At 38.2% G+C, this 24,896-nt stretch overlaps 1 protein-coding gene across 1 annotated transcript in view; it reads left to right on the forward strand.

The window, feature by feature from the left end:
- Positions 1–2,073: 2,073 nt before the first annotated feature.
- The window catches only part of egflam (EGF-like, fibronectin type III and laminin G domains), a 28,370-nt gene continuing 5,547 nt past the window's right edge, over positions 2,074–24,896 (forward strand). The window contains exons 1-16 of the mRNA XM_080499727.1: positions 2,074–2,243; positions 8,428–8,537; positions 9,602–9,688; positions 11,168–11,194; positions 11,311–11,428; positions 11,537–11,672; positions 14,412–14,578; positions 18,637–18,749; positions 19,013–19,287; positions 19,938–20,125; positions 20,311–20,411; positions 20,508–20,608; positions 21,252–21,396; positions 22,265–22,454; positions 23,792–23,917; positions 24,283–24,526. Coding sequence (XP_080355853.1) covers positions 2,138–2,243; positions 8,428–8,537; positions 9,602–9,688; positions 11,168–11,194; positions 11,311–11,428; positions 11,537–11,672; positions 14,412–14,578; positions 18,637–18,749; positions 19,013–19,287; positions 19,938–20,125; positions 20,311–20,411; positions 20,508–20,608; positions 21,252–21,396; positions 22,265–22,454; positions 23,792–23,917; positions 24,283–24,526 — 2,234 coding nt within the window. The 5' untranslated portion in view covers positions 2,074–2,137. The remainder of the gene's footprint in view (positions 2,244–8,427; positions 8,538–9,601; positions 9,689–11,167; positions 11,195–11,310; positions 11,429–11,536; positions 11,673–14,411; positions 14,579–18,636; positions 18,750–19,012; positions 19,288–19,937; positions 20,126–20,310; positions 20,412–20,507; positions 20,609–21,251; positions 21,397–22,264; positions 22,455–23,791; positions 23,918–24,282; positions 24,527–24,896) is intronic.

Consider the following 24,896-nt stretch of genomic DNA (forward strand, 5'->3'; position numbering starts at 1 on the left):
ATTGGAAAGTTATTATGAATAAACAACGAGAATGATATTTATATAGGTTGTAATAAAACCATTTGGAAAATGCCAAATTAAAAATCTTGAAATAGGACAACATTTTCACGGTATGTCTTCAGAATGTTTTACATTGCTTGATACGCCCCCTGAAAAGTTATGTGTGGGTGTTTTTTTTAGTAGATTTATGTATTTTGTAATTACCTTGATCACCTATAACATTTATTCCTAAAGAAACTAAATATGAAAATGGCTGTGTATGGGCAATTCAAGGATTCAGCTTTTAAAAAGTGGATAGAAACTCATGCTAATGGTCCTTATTGTCACTGATGTTTCACTTGTGTCTGGAGGACTCAAGTCGAGTCCTTTATTCATCCCGCTCAACAATTATACATAGAATAATGTGCAGTGCAATGCTTTAAGTTCATGTTCTGCACTGAAACAACAGTTTTTGTAGGATAAATGAATAAGAATAACAATGTTGAACTGAGTTAGTTCAGGATTAATAATCTGCCTCTCTTCCTTCAGTAAACAGGAGTTCAGTGAAATAATATATTTGATCACAAAGCTTTGAATAATTCTGAAGCAAATAGTTGACATTATCCTGCTGTCACAGTCTGTCGTCACAGCTCCGAAATAAACATTACGTTACTGCTGTCTTCATGTTTGATCGGCGCTACTTCGTGGCTGCTTGTTATTATTGCTGTGGAAAATGTATTAATGGGTCTCCTTTAAAAATTGGTGTTATGCTTAGTTCTAATGTGCGTTGCATCTATATATACACACAGCATCCTGAATAACACTTCCTAAAATGAAGATACAGTTAAAAAGTAACACAAGAGTTACTTTTCAAAGTAGTAATAGTAAAATGTTTGTATTTGTATTTGTACTTAATTCAAGTTTTTTTTTAATAATAATTTAGGACAACCATTGAATAACTTTCCAGCACAGGAATCAGGTGAAACGATCCTGAAGAATTCACTAAAAGTAACTGCATCATCAATTACGTATTAGTAATCAGTTACTGGTGCATTTACTTTGCGTTGCAATATTGGCTTGGGTGGCTTTCTCTTGAGGACTTTGAGGCGCAGCAACAGGAAACATCTTAGGGTCAGGGGAATGCCTTTTCTAGCACTGAACGTTTGAAAATAAATCTTGAAAAAATAAATAGATGAAGTGTTTGTTGTTTTTTTTTATTAATAAATCAAAAACATTTTTTTTTTAATCCCTGAAAGCTATCTAAAGCCAGGGGCTCGCAACAGAAACAATTCTATTTTCTACTGCCTTTATACAGTAAACCTTGGACAAGAGTTGGGGGTGGAATGTTTGGGCTGGTCATTTTTTTAATTCAAAATTCACCGTCAGAATGAAATAACACCAGATAATCAGGAAGGTTACACATAAGTTCGCAACGCCTATAATTAATACATTCATTGTTTTTGACCAGTGCATGCGCGCGCGCGCGCGCGCACACACACACACACACACACACACACACACACACACACACACACACACACACACACACACACACACACACACACACACACACACACACACAAGGTATTATTATGGAGTGTCTGTTGCACGAGTCGCTCCTCTGCGTCTGCGTCAAGACATGCTCTCCATCTGTGTCCAGTGCGCGGATTAGACGCTTATTATCCTCTTAGCTCTAAATGGCCCCACGTTCCTGCACTTGGTTGTCCATCTTATTTGCTGCCCACGACGCGGACCCGAGCGTGACACGCAAAGCCATCCCCACGCGTAAAAATGATCGTGCCCGTCATCCAGTCAGTGTCAGTCAATGCGCATTACGCGTAAATTGTTGTGTCCACCTCTCAGTCTCCGCCGTCCGTCAGAACGCCTGTCGGGGCACGGGGGGGTGGCTGCCCGTCCCTTAACGTGTCCGTCCCACTGATCTTTGTAATCTTATCAGTGTCAACCCGGAGCTGCCCTTTCCTCTTGTGCACAGCCTGCATGTCTTTGGAGTGCGTTTACTCCCCAATTTTAAGGGCACAAGAGGCGTTTTGTTGGAGAAAACTTTGGCCGCCGACTGGACGAGTTTCATTTACACGCGCGTTTGAATTTCAGTGATAAAATGAACATTTGACCGTCAATTTTACAATCGAAAGAAGACATGGAATCTGCATGTAAAGAAAAACGTCTTTTATACTTACTTATCTTTGCAATTTGCACAGTCAGCGTTTGTTTTTGTGCAAGAAGATCGAATGTTCGGAGATCTGGTAAGTTCATTAATTACACTATTTCAATAAAATGATAGCTATAATTAAACAAATATTTTTTTGGTTGTATTGATGCTCGCAGCCTTTTTTTGTTTTACGATCGAGCGTTTTTTTTTTGCTATCGAGGTAAAGCCATAACGGCTATTGAATGCACATCATTACAAAACACGTAATGATTTTGTAATTGTAAGGATCTAGGATCTTAAAGATGTTATTTCTCCTCTCTTAGCTGCATGGAAAATAGCATCTTTACTGTAATCACTGAGCTACAAAGAGCCCAACTACCATTAATCTGAACAGTCTGAAAAGTTTTTGGCACAACTTTTTAGCGGAAACCAGTTTTACTTTCGGATTTTAACACTATAATTGAGCACAATAGAACTAAATCATAATAATAATGATTTTAAAAAATGAGGAAAGGAATAGGATTCAGTGCGACCTCAATTTCAGTAAGTATAGGCAACTACAAAAAACAAAAAACACACAAAAAATCTGTAGATATAGATACATTTAAGAGACAAAATTGATTGATGACTTGGTTGTTCAGTGTTCGTCAGACAGTTGTATGTCACTTTAACTGGACCATATACAATAAGTGCTCATTAATAGCTCATTACCGATCATTAGCTAAGATGTAGTTTGAATAACTATACTGTCTTCGGAGTACATTAATCTAAACTGTATAACCTGCAGGAAAAAGCTTATAATAATGAGATTATGGTTACCAAATTAGACATCGATTTGCCAAAATTAAACAAATTGGGAAGATAAGACGTGAACAAGCTCTCAAAGAGAAAATGGGACTTATTTGGAAGGATTTAATTAAAAACCAAATCTTCACAGGTATATTATTCTACTCCATCAATCATAAATGAGCCTGATGCTATTATACCTTACATTTGGCCTCACCATTCAGCAGAGAAAATACACTAATATGCTCAAAGCGAATTAAAGGATTTTCCTGGTGAAAAGGTAACATATTAATAATTGGACTGTGCAGACTGAAGATGGGGTAAAAGGCTGAGAGATCCCACAAGAAGAGAGCATCACCAGGATATGAGCATCATATCCTCATATCAAAATGCCTTAATCAGCCAGTCTTTGCAAACATCTCACTGCCTCTTGGTGTGAACAGCAGATAAGGTAATTGACCTGTTCATAATAACTGCACTAAATTATTGCAGTCATTGTTCCAGTTACAAGTTCATATTTAACATTGTGAAACAGAAGGAGTCTGATCAGGTCAAGGCGCCAAAATCAGAAGGGTTTGGTCAGAATAATTACATAAGTTACATCACATGGATGAAGTATGGTAATCTAGCATGAAGTATATCTTCTTCAATATCTCTAATGCTTTTTATAACCTATTTCCTGGTATCACCAGACCTCACTTTAAATGTAAAGGTCCTTATAATAACAGCCTTGAACAATCAAAACCTGATGGGCAGGACCTATTTCGATGGAACGTATAATCTGTATACGTGTTTAATTATATTCATATATAATGTCCACAACTAATCACATTTGTCTATAAATTAAAGTGAGAAGAAGTCCTATTCAGCTTGATATCAAAAGCATTTCAATAGGGGGTTCCTATGTGCTTCTTTGGGCATAAATGTAGACATTTTCAAATCATCTTCTCTGCACTTTCAATTCCAGAGCTCTGTAGTCTGATAAAATGTAAAATGATCTTTCAATGGGTTTCTAACGTTAAAGCTTGCGGTGACAGAGCTGACACTTAAATAAAGAGCAATTTGTAAAGGATTTGTCACATCCTATGATGATGCCTGAGAGGTGTCTTCAGGTGCATAAGCAGTCAGCTAACAAAGAATAAATCTTAACGAAAAATAAATATAACAAACACAATCCAATGATCAACATATTCATTGCAGACAATATAACAGATGTTGCATTCGTGCTTTTAATTGTTTGGTCATTTTTATTATTATTTTTTTTTTGTCTTAGCTCTTTTGTCATTACTTTTTTTGTGGTTTTCCAACTTCTCTCCACATCTTTTGCTGTCCTGAATAAAGCTTCTTAAATGTGGCGAATGGAACATTGCAGCTTTCATATTTCATAGCAAAACTTTATTCCAACCTTTATGAGCCATGTTATTTGATTTTGTTTTGCAGCTCTAGATTAAGTTTATTTGATGGAAAGTGGGCACAACATGGTGTCCTGCCTGTGAAGGTTGAAGCCCCTCTGGTCAATTCTCTCGTTCTACATCTGCCTCCATCTTATTTTCTGCCTTCTAATCCCTGTTATCTTTTTCCCCTTTCTTCATATTTCTCTCTTTCTATCCCCTCCCCCTTTCTCTCACTGTCATTCTGTCTGTCTCCGTCTCTCTGCTTCACCCATTTGAACCCACAGGCCATGGTGGGCAGACGCATACATCTGTCTGTCAGCTCAGTGAAGTCACCAGTTTAGGCTGCCAAACAGAGGATGTCTGGTGTTCTGTCATCATGACATTTCTACCATTTTTCTTTGTTGTTTTGAGGTTTACAGACCTCATTCTGAGGTGGAGAACGCCAGCAGGGCTCAATGTCCAGACGCATCACATCATCCTTAAAAAACAGAGCTGGTGGCTTTATCAAAGGGTTAAATTTGAATGACATCCTTCCTCAAGCTGGTTTTTCTTTGTTGAGGTTTTTGACAGACATATTCTCTGTTAGAAAAAGCTATTGAATTAATAATAGAATATTTCAGAAGCTTTATTTATTTATTTATTCATTTTTTTTTTTTTACCAGTCTGCTACTAATCTGAAGTTATTTGCGTGCATTTCCAGAATCTTCTCCATCACCTCTCATGGCAAGGATGAAAGAAAAAAAAACAAAAACATAATAAGATTGCAGCATATCTACTTCTCTCTGAACACAATGCATGTTAAAGACCACTTCCTCTTGGATGACTCAGACCTGGAAAGAGCAGCGCGTTAGCGCACCTGTCTTTGAAAGTTGAGCAGGCGAGCGAGTTTGATAAAACAGCTATCACAATATGAGACTACAAGACTGTTCATCAAATGAGAGTCAATATTTATGAGAGAATGATTCTGTTTTGTGGCCGGAATGTTATTAAAACATCAGAAGCTTTGCAATCTCACACAGCCTCAACTTGAATGGCCTGAAAGCGAGAAAGCTATATTTGATCCAGAAGATTAAAGAGGTTCCATATTTCTGTGTTTGATACTGGTATAGAGGATCATACGTAGCAGTGACATGTGGGACGGCATGCTCTGAAACTAAACTGGTATGAACTGAGGATGCATTGAGTAACAACCAATAAAAAGTTAGGAATAAAAAAGTCCATGAATAAACTGATGTGTTTGAGGTGATTTAGAATGTCTCCATTACATAGTTGGTCCTTTGTCTTAAATAAATAAATAAATAACTTGGTGGTAAATACTGGTGGAAATTTCAAAGCCAGTATTTCAACTCAGCATATATCTTGTTAATATAAGAAAAAATATTATCAAGACAAGACATCAGTAGATTCCTAAAAACCTCAAATATTCAATCACTGGAGTTGGCCTCGGAAGTTCATTTAATTAGCTGAGCTACTATTTGCACAATGCTTCAGCCACTCATTTGGTGATGAATGTGTGATTTAAAAGAAAATATCACAGGCTCATTCATATCTGTCATCTCACAGATAAGCGGACGCTTGTGTTACTCAGCCCAGATATATATGAGGAACTGCTCCTTTATGTCTCATTCAAAGAGCATCACAGTGTGCAATTATGGGACAGTTTGGCCTTTGGTGGTAAATTTAACTTCACTAAGATGTGATCTGCAAAGTCCAGCAAGTAGTTGGTGGTTCAAGCCCCCATCTCATATTGTACATGTGCCAAAGTGTCGTCAGGCAAGACAATGAGCGTGAGAATCATGTTTGGCAATCCCCCAACACAAGAGCTGAATATCTGCAAACAGAGGAAAAACCACAATCTCAACCAATTCACCTGATTTATCAAGTGTTTATATTTTAGACGCTATGCTGTTGGCAACACTATGAGTGAATAACTGATCATGGAAAGCATTTTGAGACCTCATAAGTAGTGAATGTATTACATGAGTAAATTTCATTGACATTAAAGCATTTTTTCCCCCCACTCAAGTCGGTTACCTTTCTCTTCTCTATGGTTAGGACGACTCTATGAGTAGACAGGAAAGTGCATCAGATATAATTTCTTTCAGAATTTGTCTTCGAGGTGTTTTTGTATTTATACCTCTGCTCCTCCAGAGTAGAAATGCATTTCTAATCACTTTGAATTATGAAAAAGATGTAGAATTTAAAGATAACAAAGCATGTCTGAATGGTATGTTAGCCGCTGCGGCTTTATTGCCTTATGTTCACTAAAATCTTGCAGACATTTAATGTTTTTGACCATAACATTTTCTGAAAGGGTTAAACAACCTCCAGACAGGGTTAAACAACATCAAATCCACTACTACTGCATAGAAAAAGGACAATTTCAAGGATGTTTAAGAATCTCAAGATACATATTGACAAGAAAAGGCAATTGTCCATCAGTTCTGAGTAATTACTTTTGCAGCCAAACTACAACCTATGTAAACTATCGCAGTTTTTGTATGTTGATGGACAGTCAGCTGACGATAGAAACTCCAATACTTTGAGTTGAGTTCAGCCATGCGTTGGCAGGACCACACCCCGGGGGAACTATAAACGATCAGGGAATTCAGCTGACATACTGCATTACCCACTCAGATGGAAGGGCCGTGAAAAAAATAAAAGAACAGAGGGGAGATGGAGACAGGAGAGGATTGAGGACGATAGAAGAGGGGGTCGTCCTTCGAAGGAGAAGAGGGCAGCCACAGGACATAAAGAGGAGAGATAAAGGAAAGTGAAAAGTGCAGTGTTGTCGTGACATGAGAATTCAATTTACAGAGCTCTCCTTTGCTGCATTTGTTTTTGCTTAGTCCCCATGTCTTAAAGGTAGTCTTCTCTGTTGTCAGTAAGAAAAAGAAATATCAATATGAGACAATTAAAAAAAAAAAAAAAAAAACACTTTTGTACTCTGCTACAAAAATATAGTTTATTTATAAATATCATTTATAAATATCATTGAAAGTACATTCATTAAAAAATGAGGAAAAAAATGAACATTGAGTTGTGAGTAATCTGAGTAAGATATTCAGCTTCCAGAAATCAGTCGACCACCACATTATGACATGATTGGGCTTTGTGAGGGTCCTTGTCTGCTCCTGTTTCTCCACTAAAGCCTGGTGATGCATATACAACATCTTTTCACAGGCACTGTTGATCTATAGACATTTCTCATTCTCATTTGTGTTGAAGGATCCTCAGATCATGGCTGGCTGCCAGAAATGTAATTGCAAAAACATTTAAGAGTCACTGAAGTACTCAGTAGCATAAAAATAATGTTCTTATCAGCATCTACATAAGTAAGCTCAAGAGATCTGTTATTCCAGTCGTGGGCTGAAGTTGAAACACAGTCAAGGGTCTGTTTAGACCCTCATTGCCTATAATTCTGATCTGAATGTTGACATGAAAAAAGCTCAATGTAAAAATGAAAAAAATATAATAATCAGTAATAATCATAAGCATAATCATAATTCTATATACCATATTAGATTTTATATTTGGATATTCCACCCTTAACAGGTTGATTAGTAGTAATGATATGCAAACAAATGGAGGTATGTTTTTAAATCCATAAAATCCCATCCCTTCTATAATCTAACAACCATGTTTCGTTATTTGATGCACTGCAGTGCTATTTTTTTCTTCTCCTGTGGCAATATGTTCTAAATGAGTGAGCAGAAGTGTATTGGACTACGATCCGTAATCACTTTGTCAGATCCTGGTGTCAATAATAGGAAAAATACCTTGGAAGTAGGCTTGAACGAGACATTTTGTATGGACAGAATTTCGGACTGTTTAGAAATGCTTTTGTATTTTTCACACTGTAATACACTTTTAGCTTGCTGGTGATCATAACACACTGATTGACAAGATAATATCACACGTTTTTTTCTGTTTTTCAAAGACTGACGACCTTCCATACCTTAAAAATTTTAAAAGTCCAACTTGCTGTCTTGTTATAGTGTAATGTAACAGTTTTTAACACCTGTTTAAGTAGAATCAAGCTTCTACTCTACTTTGCATACACACATAATTAATAACGTTTGTCTTTGTGTAAACCAGACCGTTTGAGTCCTCCGCTGGACATTCAGCTGGAGTCGGTCAACTGCACTGCTTTCAGTGTACGATGGAAGATGCCCCGCAGACACGTCAGCACCATCACTGGATATAAGGTAGTAATGAGAATTGACCTTGGATCTAATTCTTGCTTGCATAAAAAAATGTGTTAATTTATTGTGGTGTGTATCCTGTTTATCTGAGGGAAAGGTCCACCTTGCAGTTTATCTCTCTTAACAAATGTTGTGTCGTTGTCCTTGTTTGGAGGATTTCTTGTCAGGTGTCACATGTGCAGCAACACCCGCCACAGAAAACCTGAGAATTTAACGTTACTAACAGTGAACTGAAAACGTGTGATCTTTTACAGAACTGTCTTTTTCTTTATGGCAATAAATGGAGAGGTTTTCCACCTGGCAAACACAGAAAAACACCTCTCGAGCATGTCACAAATCAAATTTCCTCTCTTTTTTTCTTCGGAACAGATGCCATTTCATTCTTGGAGCCGCTGACATGAGTGGCCCCCAGCTTCTTATTTCTGCTCTTAAAGTGCCTGTCAAAATCACTGTCCAGTGACTTGGCCTTGAGGCATAGATTGATATTTCGAATTTCTGGTGCTGAATCTAGCTCCTTCGGTACTAAAATTTATGGCTTTTCAGGAGGAGTGCAGCTCCCAGAAATGTGGTAGCAAATCTTAATTTAATGTCTTGTCAATAGATGTTGTGCTCTCCTCTTGGCAAGCTCGACTTCATGCACATTAAAGTGGAATTTGCTTTTCTTGTAGCAACACGCACATAAAAAAGACAAGTGTTTATAGCAATTCTATATTGTTGAAACCAAAAGGATGATTACAGAATTTCTTTATTTATTGTCGGCCTCTCTTCTTAGCTTTCTTCCTTCGTTACTTTGTTGTGTTCTTTCAGTCAAATATTAAGAAATTGTGGATTTGTGTGTGTGTGTGTGTGTGTGTGTGTGTGTGTGTGTGTGTGTGTGTGTGTGTGTGTGTGCATGCGTGTGTTGACCATATGTCCACACTAAGAGGATTACTCAGCTCCCTAGCTTCTCTACAACTCAGTGATTAGCATGCATTCATTTAGGAAACTGTAATTAGCCATCTCCACCTCTCCACTGTCACGACTTCATAAATCTTCTCCACTAACATTGATATGTGTTTCTTATGTAGGTCTTCTACACAGAGATAAAGGGCGGTCGTTCAGTGGGCACAATGTCCTCGGTGGAGGTCCCTCTAAATTTGGACATGCTGACCACTGTAAGTATACAGTGAGACCTGATATGCACTTCTCGAACACTTGGAAAAAGACTTTCAGTGGAACTAAATTACAGTTTATTTCTGACTCGCGACTTACCTTTAAACTATACACTGTAAAAATGTAGCTAGTGGGATGAAAAATAAAAACCTTGCTAGCAGAAATAAATGTCAGCCAATATTGGTATTAAAATGACATAATGAACATACCTGTTAAGGTTACAGATAAAATGAAGCTTTCATCCACCAAATTGTTTGATGTTTAACTCAGTAACAACAGCACAAAACAAGTGTGTTCGGGAAAAGGCAAATTCATTAATGCAGTGCCATTCAGACCCAATTCACAATGGTTTGCAAGGCAAACAATCGTGCTAAATTACAAACAAACAAACAAACAAACAGAAAAGCACAGACAAGAAGACAGCAAGTAAGAAGGCCATAAATAGGAAAATAAATAAAGACAAAGCTTAAACAAAATAAAGAAAATGGAAATAAAATAAGTAAATTAAATTGCTTACTGGAAATCCTGAAAAGTTATTAAAAATTTAAATTAAAAGAGTGTGTCAGCTGTCTTCAGGTATTCAGGAAGTTTGTTCCACACTGTAGTGACGAAAAGCTGCTTCACCTTGTTTGCGTCTCTGTAACCACGGAAACCTCCTGAGACCCTGATCAGTCTGGATGTTGTTTCATATTGTAAAAGTGAAATATGTATTTAGGCCCAAGACTATTCAGTGCCTCAGAAATAAATAGAAAGAATTTGCCTTTTCAAAAAAATGTTAGCTAAAAAAGGCAGATTTTCTATGATGGTATTATGGTTTACTGTAATTATTAACTATCCAGATTTCTCTTCTTTTTAAAGGTTGAATTACTACTGTCTTTACAACATTTGGTTTAGTTTTTGTCTGAAGAAAGCTGCCGACTAACCTGATGTATTGAACAATATTTCTAAGAGCTGCACAGTTCAGCCTGAGTGTTATTGTGTCGAGGCACAGATGTTGGGGTCATAATTCCTGAAGCAGACTGGCCGGCTGTCATTCTTATCTATGCAAATCTTTTGGTGAAATATACCTGAATATATTGTAAACATGCTGACAAACCTTGTGTTCCACATCTTTATCTTACAGTGGGCTAAGACTGCAAAAGTAGCTCTCATGAAATGTTCATTTCACAACCGATGACACTTCATTTGCTCAGTCAAACAAATATTAACGGTTATCAAAGCTGATATCTGCAGAAATTAAGTTTGTGATGAAACGAGACAAATAATTATTGTCCAGTTGAAACATTTCCATTGAAAAATAGCTGGTATTTATTCAATAATATTGTTGTGTAGAGGCACACAAATACTGTGTTGTATTTGGTGCTAAAGCAATAAAGTTGAATTGAATTGAATTGAATTGAATTGAATTGAATTGTGTTGATGTTAGTGAACCATGTCATTCACTGAAAATGCTAATAAACCTCTGCTTTTATTCCTCAAAGGGGCAATTTGATGGGCAAGCGAGCTTTGTACGTAATCTTTTTCCTGTTGCCTTGTACCTCATTAATTCTTTGCCATGTAATCATTCCTGCTTTGCTTCTCGTCTGATATACATTTTTATCTTGTCCCTATACACTGCTCTCAGGATGTGCTCATTGGTGACTTAAAAATGAACACTAAGTACAGAGTGAGTGTTGGAGCATATGGCTGGGCAGGGGAGGGGAGACCCAGCATGCCCAGAGACATCAACACTGCATCACATGGTAAGAATAAGTGAGTAGAAGAAGTCCATTTCACCGCCCATGCCCTTACTTCTGCAGCACTAACGTTAATGCCTTCTGATAAAATTCTGTTTCTTTCTCTGTCGCCAGAGAAGTGCATGCCCCCGTCGCCCCCTACTCAGCCTGTTGTCATGGCTGTATCCGACACAGAGCTGGCGTTGTCGTGGCAGCAAGGAGAGAGCGAGGGGAGTTCGCCTGTTCTTCACTTCCTGGTGGCTTACATCAGGTCAGTCCTCAGGGATTGATCGTTCACCCCCCCCCCCCCCCCCAAAAAAAAAGAAATACAAATAAAACGCAGTTAATACAGATTCATCCTTATGAAAGATTAACAAAGTGCATTGTCTATCTGTTTGTATATAAACCCTTCATCACAGGGACACACATTCAATCACTCACGCTCAACCACACAGAGGACACCCACATAAATAAAAACATCAATAAACCAGCTTGTATTGGCATTAATCAGGAGGCGAGCAGCCTGAAGTGGTTGTGTTGAGGAGGGAAGGGAGAGAATGAAATGAAATGCTTTGCTCCAGCAGGAGGGAAAAGTAAAAGACTGACAAGCTTTATCGACTTTCAGTTCATTATTATGATTGACAAGCTGTCAGCTTGCTTTAAAAAAAAAAAGAAGAAAAAAAAGAACAAACAATAAAAACCCTGTACTGCTTCACAGATCTACTCTTGGAAATATTTGCTTCAAGTATGTTGCTTCGATACGTGTGTAGATTTCAAAAATCTTTAATTCCACTAATTTACCCAGAAATTCTGGATAATTCATACCTGTGAAATGTTCTATTTGATGCAAAATTATTGTCGTTAGAGTAATTTGTTTGAACTTTTCTGGATTTCTATAAAGAAAATGCTTGTACTTGTTTTCTCTCATGAATGTTTGATTTTAACGTGAACACCACTGTGACATCCATAGCAAATGTCTTTCAGAAACTGAAATGTCAGCTTGTGATGCTGTGATAACCTCTGCCGCAGATTTCTCCTCCGCAGCCTCCTTATATAGCAGCTCCACTCTTAATGTGTTGTACCTTTTAAAAAATATACAGCCTAATCAATTTGTTTTTATGGGGTTACTGTAATTGCTGCCAACCAGATACTGTGGTGAACCTATTACTTGTATGACACTGTTGAATCAGTCTACCTTTTAGAAAAAAACAATGTTGTTTGCTGCTAAAATGCTTTGCATTGTGGTCAAGCGCATGCTGCGCAAATTTTATCGGTTAATAATCGCATTTTGTTGGTTTTTTTGGTTTTGTGTGAGGTTTAGATTTTCTTCCCAGTACATGCAACATGCTCCATGCTATGTTTTGATCAAATCACTGGGTAATGCTCAATTTTGTTGTCAAAAACATTTTAAATAAATTGAGACGGATTTTTCAGTCAGTATGACCAATATAACTTATCATCATACAAACTTACACAATTCCCAGTAACATTGGTTGTTTAGTAGTTAACTTTACTGATTATGTGATCTGAGTTAATGGTTTCCCCTTACTTTAAGCACATATGTGAGCATTAATTCATTTATTCATCATGTTCATCTGTTTTTGACAAAATATGGATCACACAACATAGAGGTTTTAAGGTTAACGTTTAAATAGTGAGTATTTGTTGTTGAATCATTGTGACTATGATGAATTCATTAATATTAGCATATCAGAGGACAGAATATTTGTGATTTCTGGCAGCAGTGTAGCAGTGCCTCAGTTCTTTCCATTTACAAATGCACCACTAATTGAACTGTCCACTTAAAACATTGTTTTGAACGGAACTTCTCCACTTACTAGTTGGCTGCATATTCAGCTCCAACAATCAGACTCTCTATAACTATGCCTCCTTTAAAAAAATCACTCTGGTATGAAAGTCTGGTTTCTTCTTCACAAGACATTTCCCACTCTGTTCAGTGTAACCATTTGTGTTACGACACCAGGGCTGGCAGGGGCATTCGAAACAATCAGTTCCATTCTCTCTTATAGCCTTCAACCTCACACACACTGAATGAATGAACACTACGTACACACACACACACACACTGTAAAGAGCGTCTCTCGTGTCTAGATGACGGCCCTGGTGAAGATGAAGGGGAAGTTAGTCACACTTTGTTTGTCACAAGTCCCCTGATGGTTTTCCAGATAGAGAGTAAATGAAGCATTCAGATTGAATTGAAATAACCTTCAGAGGAAATTAACCGGGAGGGGGCTGAAAATATTTAAAGATGGTGTAAAGATTGAAATGACATTGTTGCACTTCAAGGTCCAAAATGAGCATTCTAGACTGTGAGCAAAGAGATAAAGAGCGAGACAGGCAGGGAGAGAAACTGCTGCTTTATGTGAAAGAGTACACATGATTCAGAGCTTGTTTATGCATGTGACGTATTTCCTGCACAAAAGGCTCAATCTGAGATCCCTTACATCAAAAGAGCACTTACTGAACACAGACATTGAGTGTTAAATAGCTCCATGCAACATGTACGTAGCTGTAGCTCCAGGCTCCCTTCAGATGGAAGCCAGAGATCGTAGAAGAATAAAAGTTCAACAGTTCATATTTTGTGCCTGACATATCCCTAGAGATCAATGCAGAATAAATCTGAAAATAACATTTGAAGCCTGTGTCAAAGGTAGCACATAAAGGGAAAAAAAAATAATTGCAATCAGTTTCTTATGCTGTCTTTGAACAAATTGTTTGGGAGTCTGACTTATTCAGAGCTACAATTTCAGATTATAGATTTTTACAGAAATCTGTAGCAGTGGGACCCTAATCACTAGAGACAGCACATCGCAAGTTTAAAACTTCCTCACAAAAATCACCCTCAAATCGATTACCCCAAAGATGTTTCAAGAACAATGCTTCTTTCAGAAATATTTGAAACTTGAGAGAGAAAAAAAAATCCCAGATTTTGTATAATGGAAAAATGCTGTGTGTGATTTATTTATACCTTTTTTTTTGCCTTTGGCAGGCCAGAGATGGACACAGAGTGGACATATATCCGTGAGCCCATCGAGACAAACTCCATGGTTTTGAAAGGATTGTTACCAGAGACAGAGTACCAGTTTGTCATCAGGGCGGTCAACATGCATGGAGTCAGCCCACCGAGCAACATCAACAGCCCCGTGCGCACTCTGGGTAAGGCCCAATGTTGATTGCTGGGACAATCATGCTCTAAAGAAAGCTCTCGCATAAGTTTGGTTTTGACCACGTTGTAGAAAAATCGAGTCTTAAGTTTGAACAATACACCAAAACTAAACTAAACAGATTGTGTGTTCTTTATGCAGCAATGTAGGAAACCACTGTAGTGTAAACCTCCTGAGCTACTGTGGAGATGGGAACAGCTTTCTCACTCATTGAGTGAGTCTCATTCACGGAGAGCACACAAGCATTAAGATCAGAGTTCATTCTTTATCATTGTCACACATTTTCAGTCAAACCTATTTTACTACTGCAGTCACACTGGATGACTGCAGGGTGAATTCTTGTTTGAAAGAACAACAAAAAAGAAAATTGATTATTTAATGGGTGATCATGGACTCTAATCTAATCTGATCTAATCTAATTTAATCCCAATAAAACAGTGAAAAATCCTATCTGCCCTTTTTTTCTGTTTGATTAAATTTGACATTTCCCTCAACTCGTTGGATTCCTACACAGCTCACAGAACCATCTCAAAAAGCCATGAGTAAGTCTTTATATGACAGTTTATAATCTGTTGAACATAACAATAATAATAGGAACATTAAAAACATTTTTCCCTACTAATTTCACAGAGGAAAGTTTAGTTGCAGTGTCACATTATGTTCAGATATTCTCCTGTTTTTTTGCGTAAATGTAGGTCAGCACCTGGCAGTGTGTCAGTGGGTTTTTGTCACCGCAGCCTATGATGATGATGATGATGATGATGATGATGATGGAGATGTAGCACAACACAGTCATTAACATTATTATTTTTGATGAATCTCACTACTGGCTGTATGTTGGGGGGTTGGGTTGTGGGGGAGGGGGGGGGCTGCTGCTAAGATATTATGATATTAAAATGCATGCACATGCACACAGGTGTCTCTCATGCACACACTCACGCACGCACACATGCACGTACGCACTCACTCACTACACTTAATATCATCTAATGGAAAGAGATCCACACGAATCACTTATAGATTTCTGGGCTGGGTTATGTGCAAGTATTATACGTGTGTGTGTGTGTGTGTGTGTGTGTGTGTGTGTGTGTGTGTGTGTGTGTGTGTGTGTGTGTGTGTGTGTGTGTGTGTGTGTGTGTGTACTTAGATCCTTGTGCTTATCAGGGTTTATTAGAAGAACTATATATGACTACAGGAATTAAACACAATCACATTATTGTGGTATGTGGCCGGGCAGCCTGACATGCCATGTTAGCTGTCAGAGTAAACTGCCTGTGATTGAATTAGGTGCTGTAAATAGTGCATGACTGTTTAGAGACAGAACTCACAATGCAGACAGGGAGAAAGATTATGCGAGGAAGACATTGTTAGTGTAAATGTTATTTAAGGTTTCAAGAGACCAGAGGAAACGAGCCAGTTAGGGAAACACAAAGAGACAGCCGGACAGAAAAGGAGAGATAGAGAAGCGTGGTTTCTCAGCAGGGGATAAAAGCGGGTTACGTCCGAGTCTCATCAGACAGGATTAAGGACGAGATGCCAGACCCCTTTCCGGCCCATCCACACTCCAAATGGATGCGCACACACATGCACACAATGCACCGCTGCTTGAGTGAACAGCAGGGGTGGGCTTGACTGATGACATACTTTACTTATTGCTCCCTCTGTGACAGTTTTTGTTCTGTGTTGTTGAGTGTTGTGGAGAGACTCAGGGTGGTATTGATTTAGGGGGGATTGTTACACAACAGCAGATTAGTGTTGCTGAGGGTTTTTTTGGTCATCCCCCCTCCTTGTGGGCCAGCACTCAGCATCAGGGTTTAATGTTATTAGGCTTTGCTAGTTAGCAGTTTAAACCTCGGCTTCCATTCAAGCTTAAATATCAAGTTTCTTGTGATATGTTTGACCTATACACATATCTACTATGTTGCTCCAGAGTAATTCATTTGGAAAATGACATTCATTTCTATCCCTCAACTTGCAACATATGATATATTGATACAATAAAGATGGATGGGAATGGAGTAAAGAGAAGAGGGGGATGGAAGGAGGTGGATGTTATGTAAGCTAAGATTAGGCTTTCTAAGAGTAAGTTACATTACAGGAGATGTTATGTTAAACATCTTTGTTGCATATGATTTCTAGTATTCTGGTGTGTAAAACAGATATTTCAAACACAAAAAAATATGAATGTGCTTCAAACGAGCAGTTAATTGTCTGGTTACTTCTTTTAAAAGTTGTGGCTTTACTTTCTGAACACATCAAAAGTAAGTTGTTTGGCTAGGTCTGTCGAGACAAGGTTTAAATTCAGGTTAAGTTACATAATTTCTTCGGGCAGTTCTTGATAATGTTGTTAACATCATTTACATTGGAAAGATTATCTAAATTCAGCAAGTATAGGTGGCAACACAACATGCTGGTGAACTTATGTTGAGTGGAATGTGTGAAGCTGTTCACTCACTGTTACAGCCTCACATCCGACATTGTTGCCGCCTAAATGGTCGAGTTAGTTAAAGATTACAAAAGGACTTCTTCCTGAAGTAAAGAGACAATTAGTCAAATGGTGAGAGTTTCTCATAAATACAGACACTTTTTCTGCGAGCAACTGCATTTCTAATTGAAGTAACTAATTAAAAAAAAAAAGACTGACATCGCAGCCAGTTTTATCATTTACTACATTTCTATGTGCTTTTTGTTGGCAGTTACAATGTAAGGTTACTACATTAATTATATAATTTAATTGCCTACTGATAGGTGTTTAATGTGGCCAGTAGAAATGTTGTTGATAGCTTTCAGGTCTGTGTTTGTGGTGCTCATTGTCTCGTCTTGTCTTTATTCATTATGAGCTCCCTATGGCGCAGCTCAGTATCGAGGAGATACTTTTCAGTACGTGGTGCAGCGGCCGCGGTACAGGCTATCAGGTATACTCACCAAGCTAACAGCAGCTCCATTACCTTTGCCCTTCTATCATCATCCTCAACATCACGGTGAAATCCGAACACATCTGCCCGCCAAGATCATTTGTCATCAGAAAACAATCATCACCACACTCTTAACATCATCCAGAAATTCAGCCATTGTAATTCATTCACTCCTCCACTATTCTTAGTCGCTCGAGCTGCGGTCATAGTGACATAGTTGTGACGGAACTGGCATTGTTTACACAGAACATGGTGGTGGCGGTGGTGGTGTAAATATGTCAGAAAGGTTTAAGCATGTACCACTAGTGAGACTGTGTATTTATTTGAAATGCCTTTTCAGTTTTTTGGGAAAAGAGTTTAGTACCTCAGAAATGTAGCTGAATATTCCTATTCAAGAAGAAACGCAAATGTCAAGAAAGAGAAACAATGTTTCATGTAGATATAGACATATGAATAGAGGGTTAACCATGACTTCACACAACACAGAAAAATATAGTTGTGTGCAAAATTATATCCTGGATTTAGATAGTAGAACAAGACAAATTTCTACAAGAAATATGAATCGAGAAACATCTCAGCTGTTCTGTTCTTTGGTGGTTCTGGTCTTGTGACTCGCTGTGAACTGGATGATCGGGTCAGGTTTATGTGTCCTGAAAAGCAGGAAGGAGGACACTCCAGGAGAAATGTGTCCATTGATAGACTAGTTTTGGACCTACTGAAAATAAATTCAACCAAAAAATGTTGAAAAACTGAAAAAGATCAAAAGAAAAGTGAAAAGAGCAATAGTTGATGGCCTTTTTGTGAGTAATTACTTTTTAATATCTATTTTAGACATAAACAAATCTTAATTTGCTCTTAATGGACTTGGGTACAAAATGATTTGAAGCAATCGTGCTATTGATCACTGCCTTTTTTCTCTATAGCAATTATGGGATCATCCTTAAATCAATATGAAATCCTTGAATATAGCGTACAGCTTAGTTTGGCCACAGTATATAGCATCATTTTCATATTTTCCAACACTGTCATCTGTAATCATGACCTTTAACATTGACTGTGGACACTCATCTGATCATTAACATCCTCAAGCAGCCTGAATAATTGTCATGTCATTTTAATTGTTGACGCGTTTCAGGTGCATCAGAGGTCGGAAGCGGTGATTACGGGCGTTACGTCACTGATCCCCAGTTCAAAGATGAGGATGGATTTGATATCGATGACTCAGATTATGATATTTTTATAGAAGAGGTGGGTCCTCACAGAATAAAGGATACTCATATATATATATATATATATATATATATATATATATATATATATATATATATATATATATATATTTACACACACACACACACACACACACACACACACACACACACACACACACACACACACACACACACACACACACACACACACACACACACACACACACACACACACACACACACACACACACACACACACACAGTATATGGTTTGTAATTTCCTTTTTCTTCATTGGATAGTTGAAGCCTTTCCCAGGTATCAATCAGAACAACAAGAAGTCCCAGTTACGCTCACACCCTGCGCCACCATCTGGACGAAACGTTGTTTATCGTATGAACACCATCACTCCTCCGAATGCTACTGACCCTGACGTGTCCACCATCACCACCACCACCTCCAGCACGACAACCACCTCCTCTATCCTCTCAGAGTTCACAGATCTGGTTTTTCCAGAAAACCTAGGGACAAGCGTCACGCCTGACCCCACAACCACAGCCCCTCTTACCACTACCAGGTGAGAAGTTGCTTATAAATGTATCTATAAGATTATTTAACGCAAAGTGTGGCTCATTGAAGGCATTGGTTGATAAGACATCAGTGGTCTTTATCAAAAACCAGATGAGGTTCTGGACTGACTTTTTAATGTAGAAGAACTGGTGATCCATCTACATGGAAAAATAGAAACAGGGTCATCAATATGAGAGTATAGAGCTGGTCCATGTTTGTTTTTTTCCTCAACAAAATTACTGTTCTTATTGTTGTTCTTCTTGCTCTCTGAATGCTCAATTTCCATCCATCTTGACTCTCTGCTATGCAGTAAAAGCCACAAACAACTGGCTTTTTCCATGCTGTTCCACTAAATTGTGTGATAAAGATAGTGAATGCAGCAGTAAATGTGATATAAATTTAAGTTGTCAGTCATTCTAACTCTATAGCATTTTCCTTTTTACTGTGTGTTTCCCTCCCTACACCACAGGGGACATAAAGTATCTTCACAGAGATGGGCATCTTCAAACCAAACGCCACCCTTAGATAACTTTGAAGACAGAGCCAATAATGTATTACCTTCGTAATTTAACAGGATCCAAAAGTGAATTATACTTTTCAGATAAAAGCACTTTTTTTTTTAGAGACTAACTTAAATTCCTCATTCTTGTCTCTCAGCGTAACTTTTCCCACCACCACTACCACCCCGACCATGTCACCCTGGAAAGGGGATGAACCTCGCGTGTATGACTTGACCTGTGATGATACCGTGTGCCCCCCGGATAGCTTCTGCCTGAGTGACTTTGAAAGTGGGGGGTCGCGCTGCCACTGTAATCTTGGACGAAAAGGGGACACTTGCTCAGAGGGTAAGCTGTACAAGGTCTCACTGATAATTATATAATTACCGTCTTAAAGGAGTAAAATGAACCAACTTTTAATAGGCATAAGCTCTAAAAGCTTTCAGAATTGATACTAAGCATTTCTCTCATGTGACGCAATGAACATTTGACAGCTGTCAACATCACGAATTGCTTTTGTTGTTTCTTTTCAGTGATGTCAGTGACATTTCCCCGGTTCTACGGCTACTCTCATATGACCTTTGAACCCTTGAAAAACTCCTACCAGACTTTTCAGATTACATTGGAGTTCAAGGTAAGACATTGTTTTAATTTGATAGCTTTATTTTGTTTTCATTTTCCCTGATCTGTAATGAACAGGAGTCTGAGGAAGTTTCCCTCTCTGGTACAGGCAGAGTCTGAGGATGGGCTGCTTCTCTACTGTGGAGAGAATGAACATGGCCGTGGAGACTTCACCTCACTTGCCCTGGTTCGGGGAAAACTTCACTACAGGTTAGGAAATGAAGCGTTGCACTTTCACACAAGTTTTACTGTACATTAGGATATATGTGAAAGCAACAACGGATGTTGAGTGACCTTTTATATTTGCAAATAGTTCCATGATTTGCATGGACATACAGAATTTAAAGGTCCAGTATGTAAGATTTAAGTCATGCCAATTTTTGTGCTCCAGGTGGCAGCAATGAGCCACTGTTCCTTGTTTCAGCTGTTTGCAGTTGTTTCATTAACCTCATTGGAGAATAAAAAAATTCCTCTTTATTTAGAGGAATCTTTAGATTCCTTTTTATTTTGCCTTTATTCTATCAGACAGTTGCTGTAAATCAAGTCATCTCTTTTGAAACAAGCCCTGCTCTCTGTGACATTGTCTTGAGTTAAACATGCTACTCAGTAGGATAATAAATGTTGACCTACATTTAAAAGCAGGTTTTGACTGGTTACTGGTTACTTTTCCAGCTTTTGTGATACAAATCTCTATGTTTGTTAGATTGACGACTTTTGCCAGCTGTTCCTTATTGTTAGCAGGGATTGGCTCCAGCCAGAAACCGTACTGAAAAAGGAATTGATGGATTCCGAGTGTTGTCTGGGTCCTTTTCATGACAGAAAATTCAGTGACCTTCCTGTTCTTTGTTTACAGGTTTAATTGTGGTACAGGAGCCGCTCAGATAGTCAGTGAGAGTCGTATTGTTGTTGGTCAGTGGCACACAGTCACTGTATTCAGAGACGGCATGAGTGGCTGGCTCCGGCTGGATAATGACAACCCCATATCTGGACGCTCACAGGTAAGGCGTAAAACAAATGAAGGGCAGATGTGAGAAATCATAAGGCAAGGCAAATTTATTTATAGAGCACCATTCAAACACAGGGTAATTCACAGTGCTTTACAAAGAAATTAAAGAAATACAGAAAAAGTTTACAAGGACATAAGAAATATATTTAAAAAAGAAACACATTAAAGCTTAAGTAACTATGACGAGCTTTAAATGTTTTCATTCTACATAAATACACTTTAGGTCTCTACAGATAACCAGTTATTTTCCTCACATTGATATTGTAACACAAATATTATTACCTTTTACTTCTTACATTTTCTTGGGCCTTCATTACAGTTTAAAGCGGGTAAATCTTCTCAGATGCCAATTCGTTGAATTACTTGAATTCCCGTTTCCAGATCTGATTTTAACCTAAAGAAAAATACATTTAAAAATGAAAACTCTTGTACAGATGGGTACTTTCACTGTCATACAGGCCCATGAAGGAGGAGATACGTATTATTCATCCATGTTCATATTTCAGTAAAGAAAAGAACAGCAACATGCTGCTGAAAACACCTTTAAAGGGAAACTTCTTATTTCAATCCTTTTACAATATTTTAGAAACTAAACGTTTTTATTTTTTCTTAGATAAGAACGTTGATTGAGTATGCCTTCTTTTTTTGTTTGCAATAACAGTGGAAAGCTGTTTATTTCAACTACAACTGAGAATAACATACATGAGCAGCCTCCTCTTTCACTTTCCCTTCCCTGTTAATTGCAAAGCTTGAGTCATCTGTCATAAACAACTTCTTTGGCTCTTCCAGATCAGAAGTATCTTCAAAGCCTCTGTAGATGACGCACATTGTTGTTTTCTTTTTCAATCTCGCCCTTTTAGGGCCAATACACAAAGATCACTTTCCGCTCCCCGCTGTACGTGGGTGGATCTCCAAGCACTTATTGGCTGGTCCGGGCAACCGGGACAAACCGTGGCTTTGTGGGCTGCATTCAGAGTCTGACCGTCAACAGCAAAGCGGCAGACATCAGACCCTGGCCGCTGGGCAGATCTCTAAGTGGGGCAGATATAGGTGAGGAGGCGTGCAGGTTGTGTGACACATTGTGAAAGGAGTGTTATTCTTTGGTTGCTGTCGCCGGAATATAATTATGATCTACATTACCCGTCATGTACTGGTTTTCCTGTCAGGTTTGGCTTCATATTTGAGCAGCCGGGCACAAACATTTTTAAGTTCCGTACATCTCCTGTTAAAATTGTTGAAGGGCTTCAGTTAAATATGGATGATGGCGCTCATCCATTTCACAGCATGGCACAATTGTCATTTCATTATGTTAAAAAAAAACAAGAGCAGAGCATGACTTATAATGACAGTAATCATCCATTCATTTTAATATCTGGCATAAACAATTCAAGACAAACAAACACATTCATATATTAGAAAGATTTATTGTCAGTTTAGATCGCCCTTTGTCACAATGACAGTATAAATGAAATATTTTTTAATGGCTGGATTTCCCCCAATATGTCATTGAAGCAAGAAGCAGAAACGTTTTGCAAATTATTACTCACAGATCATTGAAAAACATTGAACACGAACCATGGCAAGAATGTTAAACATGATTTTTGGGAGATGAAATAACCTTCTAAAACAAAATAGTGTGTTACTTTTTATGCTGCATTAAACAACAACAAAAACAATTATACATGTTTTACAACATACAGTAATGTCTTCATATTATTTTGTTGATACTCATATGACTTGTAATTTTTTTATTATTTCTGCTTTGTACAAATCACATGTAGCCTCAGTACCAAGTAAAATAGTAAGTATATTGTAATTGCTTTTAAAGGCACATTTAAAAGTTAAATCTTCCCATTATTAAATTCAAACTCTGAAAGTTTTTCAGTTGATTCTGCTTCACTGAAATACTTTTTTGTTTGATCAATTATAGTTTTAGCTTAATGGTGTTGAAAATCAAAAACACCGTACTTCAAAACATTACAATATTTTCAAAATTTTTATGGGATTTTTTTTTTTTATGGCAGCGCATGGAGCCAACCTTTAGTCCCCATGAGTATTATTAATGGTTCAGCTCTTTTCGTCCTTTCGACCCATTTTGAAACTCAACACTGGCAACAAAAAAACACCCCACAAGAGCGGCAGTTTGTGAAAAGCTCTGATTGAGTCATCTCGTCATCATACTTCAGTCAAATTCAATCAAATCTTTATACTTGCTCTTGTTTCCCCCTTCTGACACAACTTTGAGGACAAAATATTTGTTTTCGACCAAATATATTTCACCAACTATCAGGAGCCATAACAAAGACACAATCGGTATTACTCACATCAGCCGTCAGTGTCATAATGTGACAGCTGTTCACCGTAAAGAGTTTCTTTTCATCTGCCAGGTGAGTGCAGCGACAGTGTGTGCGACCTGGTCAACTGCGCCAACGATGGAGTCTGCTTCGCAAACCGGGCTGATGGCTTTATCTGTCTGTGCCCGCTTGGCTTCAGGGGAGCACTTTGTGAAGAAAGTGAGTTTTTCTGTAGTTTCTTGTGAAGGAGACTTGTAATAGTATTGAAAGTTGGAGAAAAAAAAGCACTCAGGTGTGTTCTTTACACTCAGCTATTATATATTATTACATGGACCTTTTAAGGTAATCACTCCACAGTTTAGTGAGTGTAAGACCAGCGTTCACACTATAGCACTTTTTACTTTCTTCTCCTAAAACCCCAGTCCTTTGTTCTCATTTTCTCACTCAATACCATCATAATTTTCCTCCTTGTCACTCTTATTGACCCTTATCCTCACACCTCTTCTACCAACATGCTTTTTTGTCTTTCCCACTACCTGTTTTTTTTCATTTTTTTTTTCACATTTCTTCTTTTCAATCCTCAGGTTTCTCACTGTCCTCACCGCTCTTTAATGAAACCGTGTTTTCATATGCTGTCCTCCCGTGGCCGCAGTCCTCACAAAGCTATTTGTCCTTCACGGAGTTTGAAGTGACATTTCGGCCCTCGATGCCCGACGGTGTGCTGCTGTACAGCGATGACGCACAAAGTGGAGACTTCCTGGCAATAAACCTGGTGGACGGATATGTGGAGTTCAGGTTTGACTGCGGCTCTGGAGGCGCTGTCATAAGGTACCAGACCCATCCAGTCTTCTCATCTGTTGAAGTTTCTCACATGTTTTGTTCTCTTCCATCATCAAGATCTTGCCAGATCTAGTGTATCAATCAAATGAACTAACATGAAACAAACAAATGAACTAAATGCAAAAGCATTTCAAAACGGATGTGAATCTGATTTCAAACCTAAAGCAAGTCGAATTGCTTTCGTGACCGATTAAAAGCTGCTTCTGGTCATTTTCCTAATTCCACTCAATACTTGAATGTCTTGAAAGAGAGAGCTTCAACTTGGACCTTTCCGGTTCAGAACTTCTCAGTTTGAATATTTTTAAGGAGGCAAATTCACGAATCCGACTGAACCACCTTTTAGTTTTAGTACATGACA

The sequence above is a fragment of the Blennius ocellaris genome, assembly GCF_963422515.1.
Source record: "Blennius ocellaris genome assembly, chromosome: 7".
Classification (NCBI taxonomy): Eukaryota; Metazoa; Chordata; class Actinopteri; order Blenniiformes; family Blenniidae; genus Blennius; species Blennius ocellaris.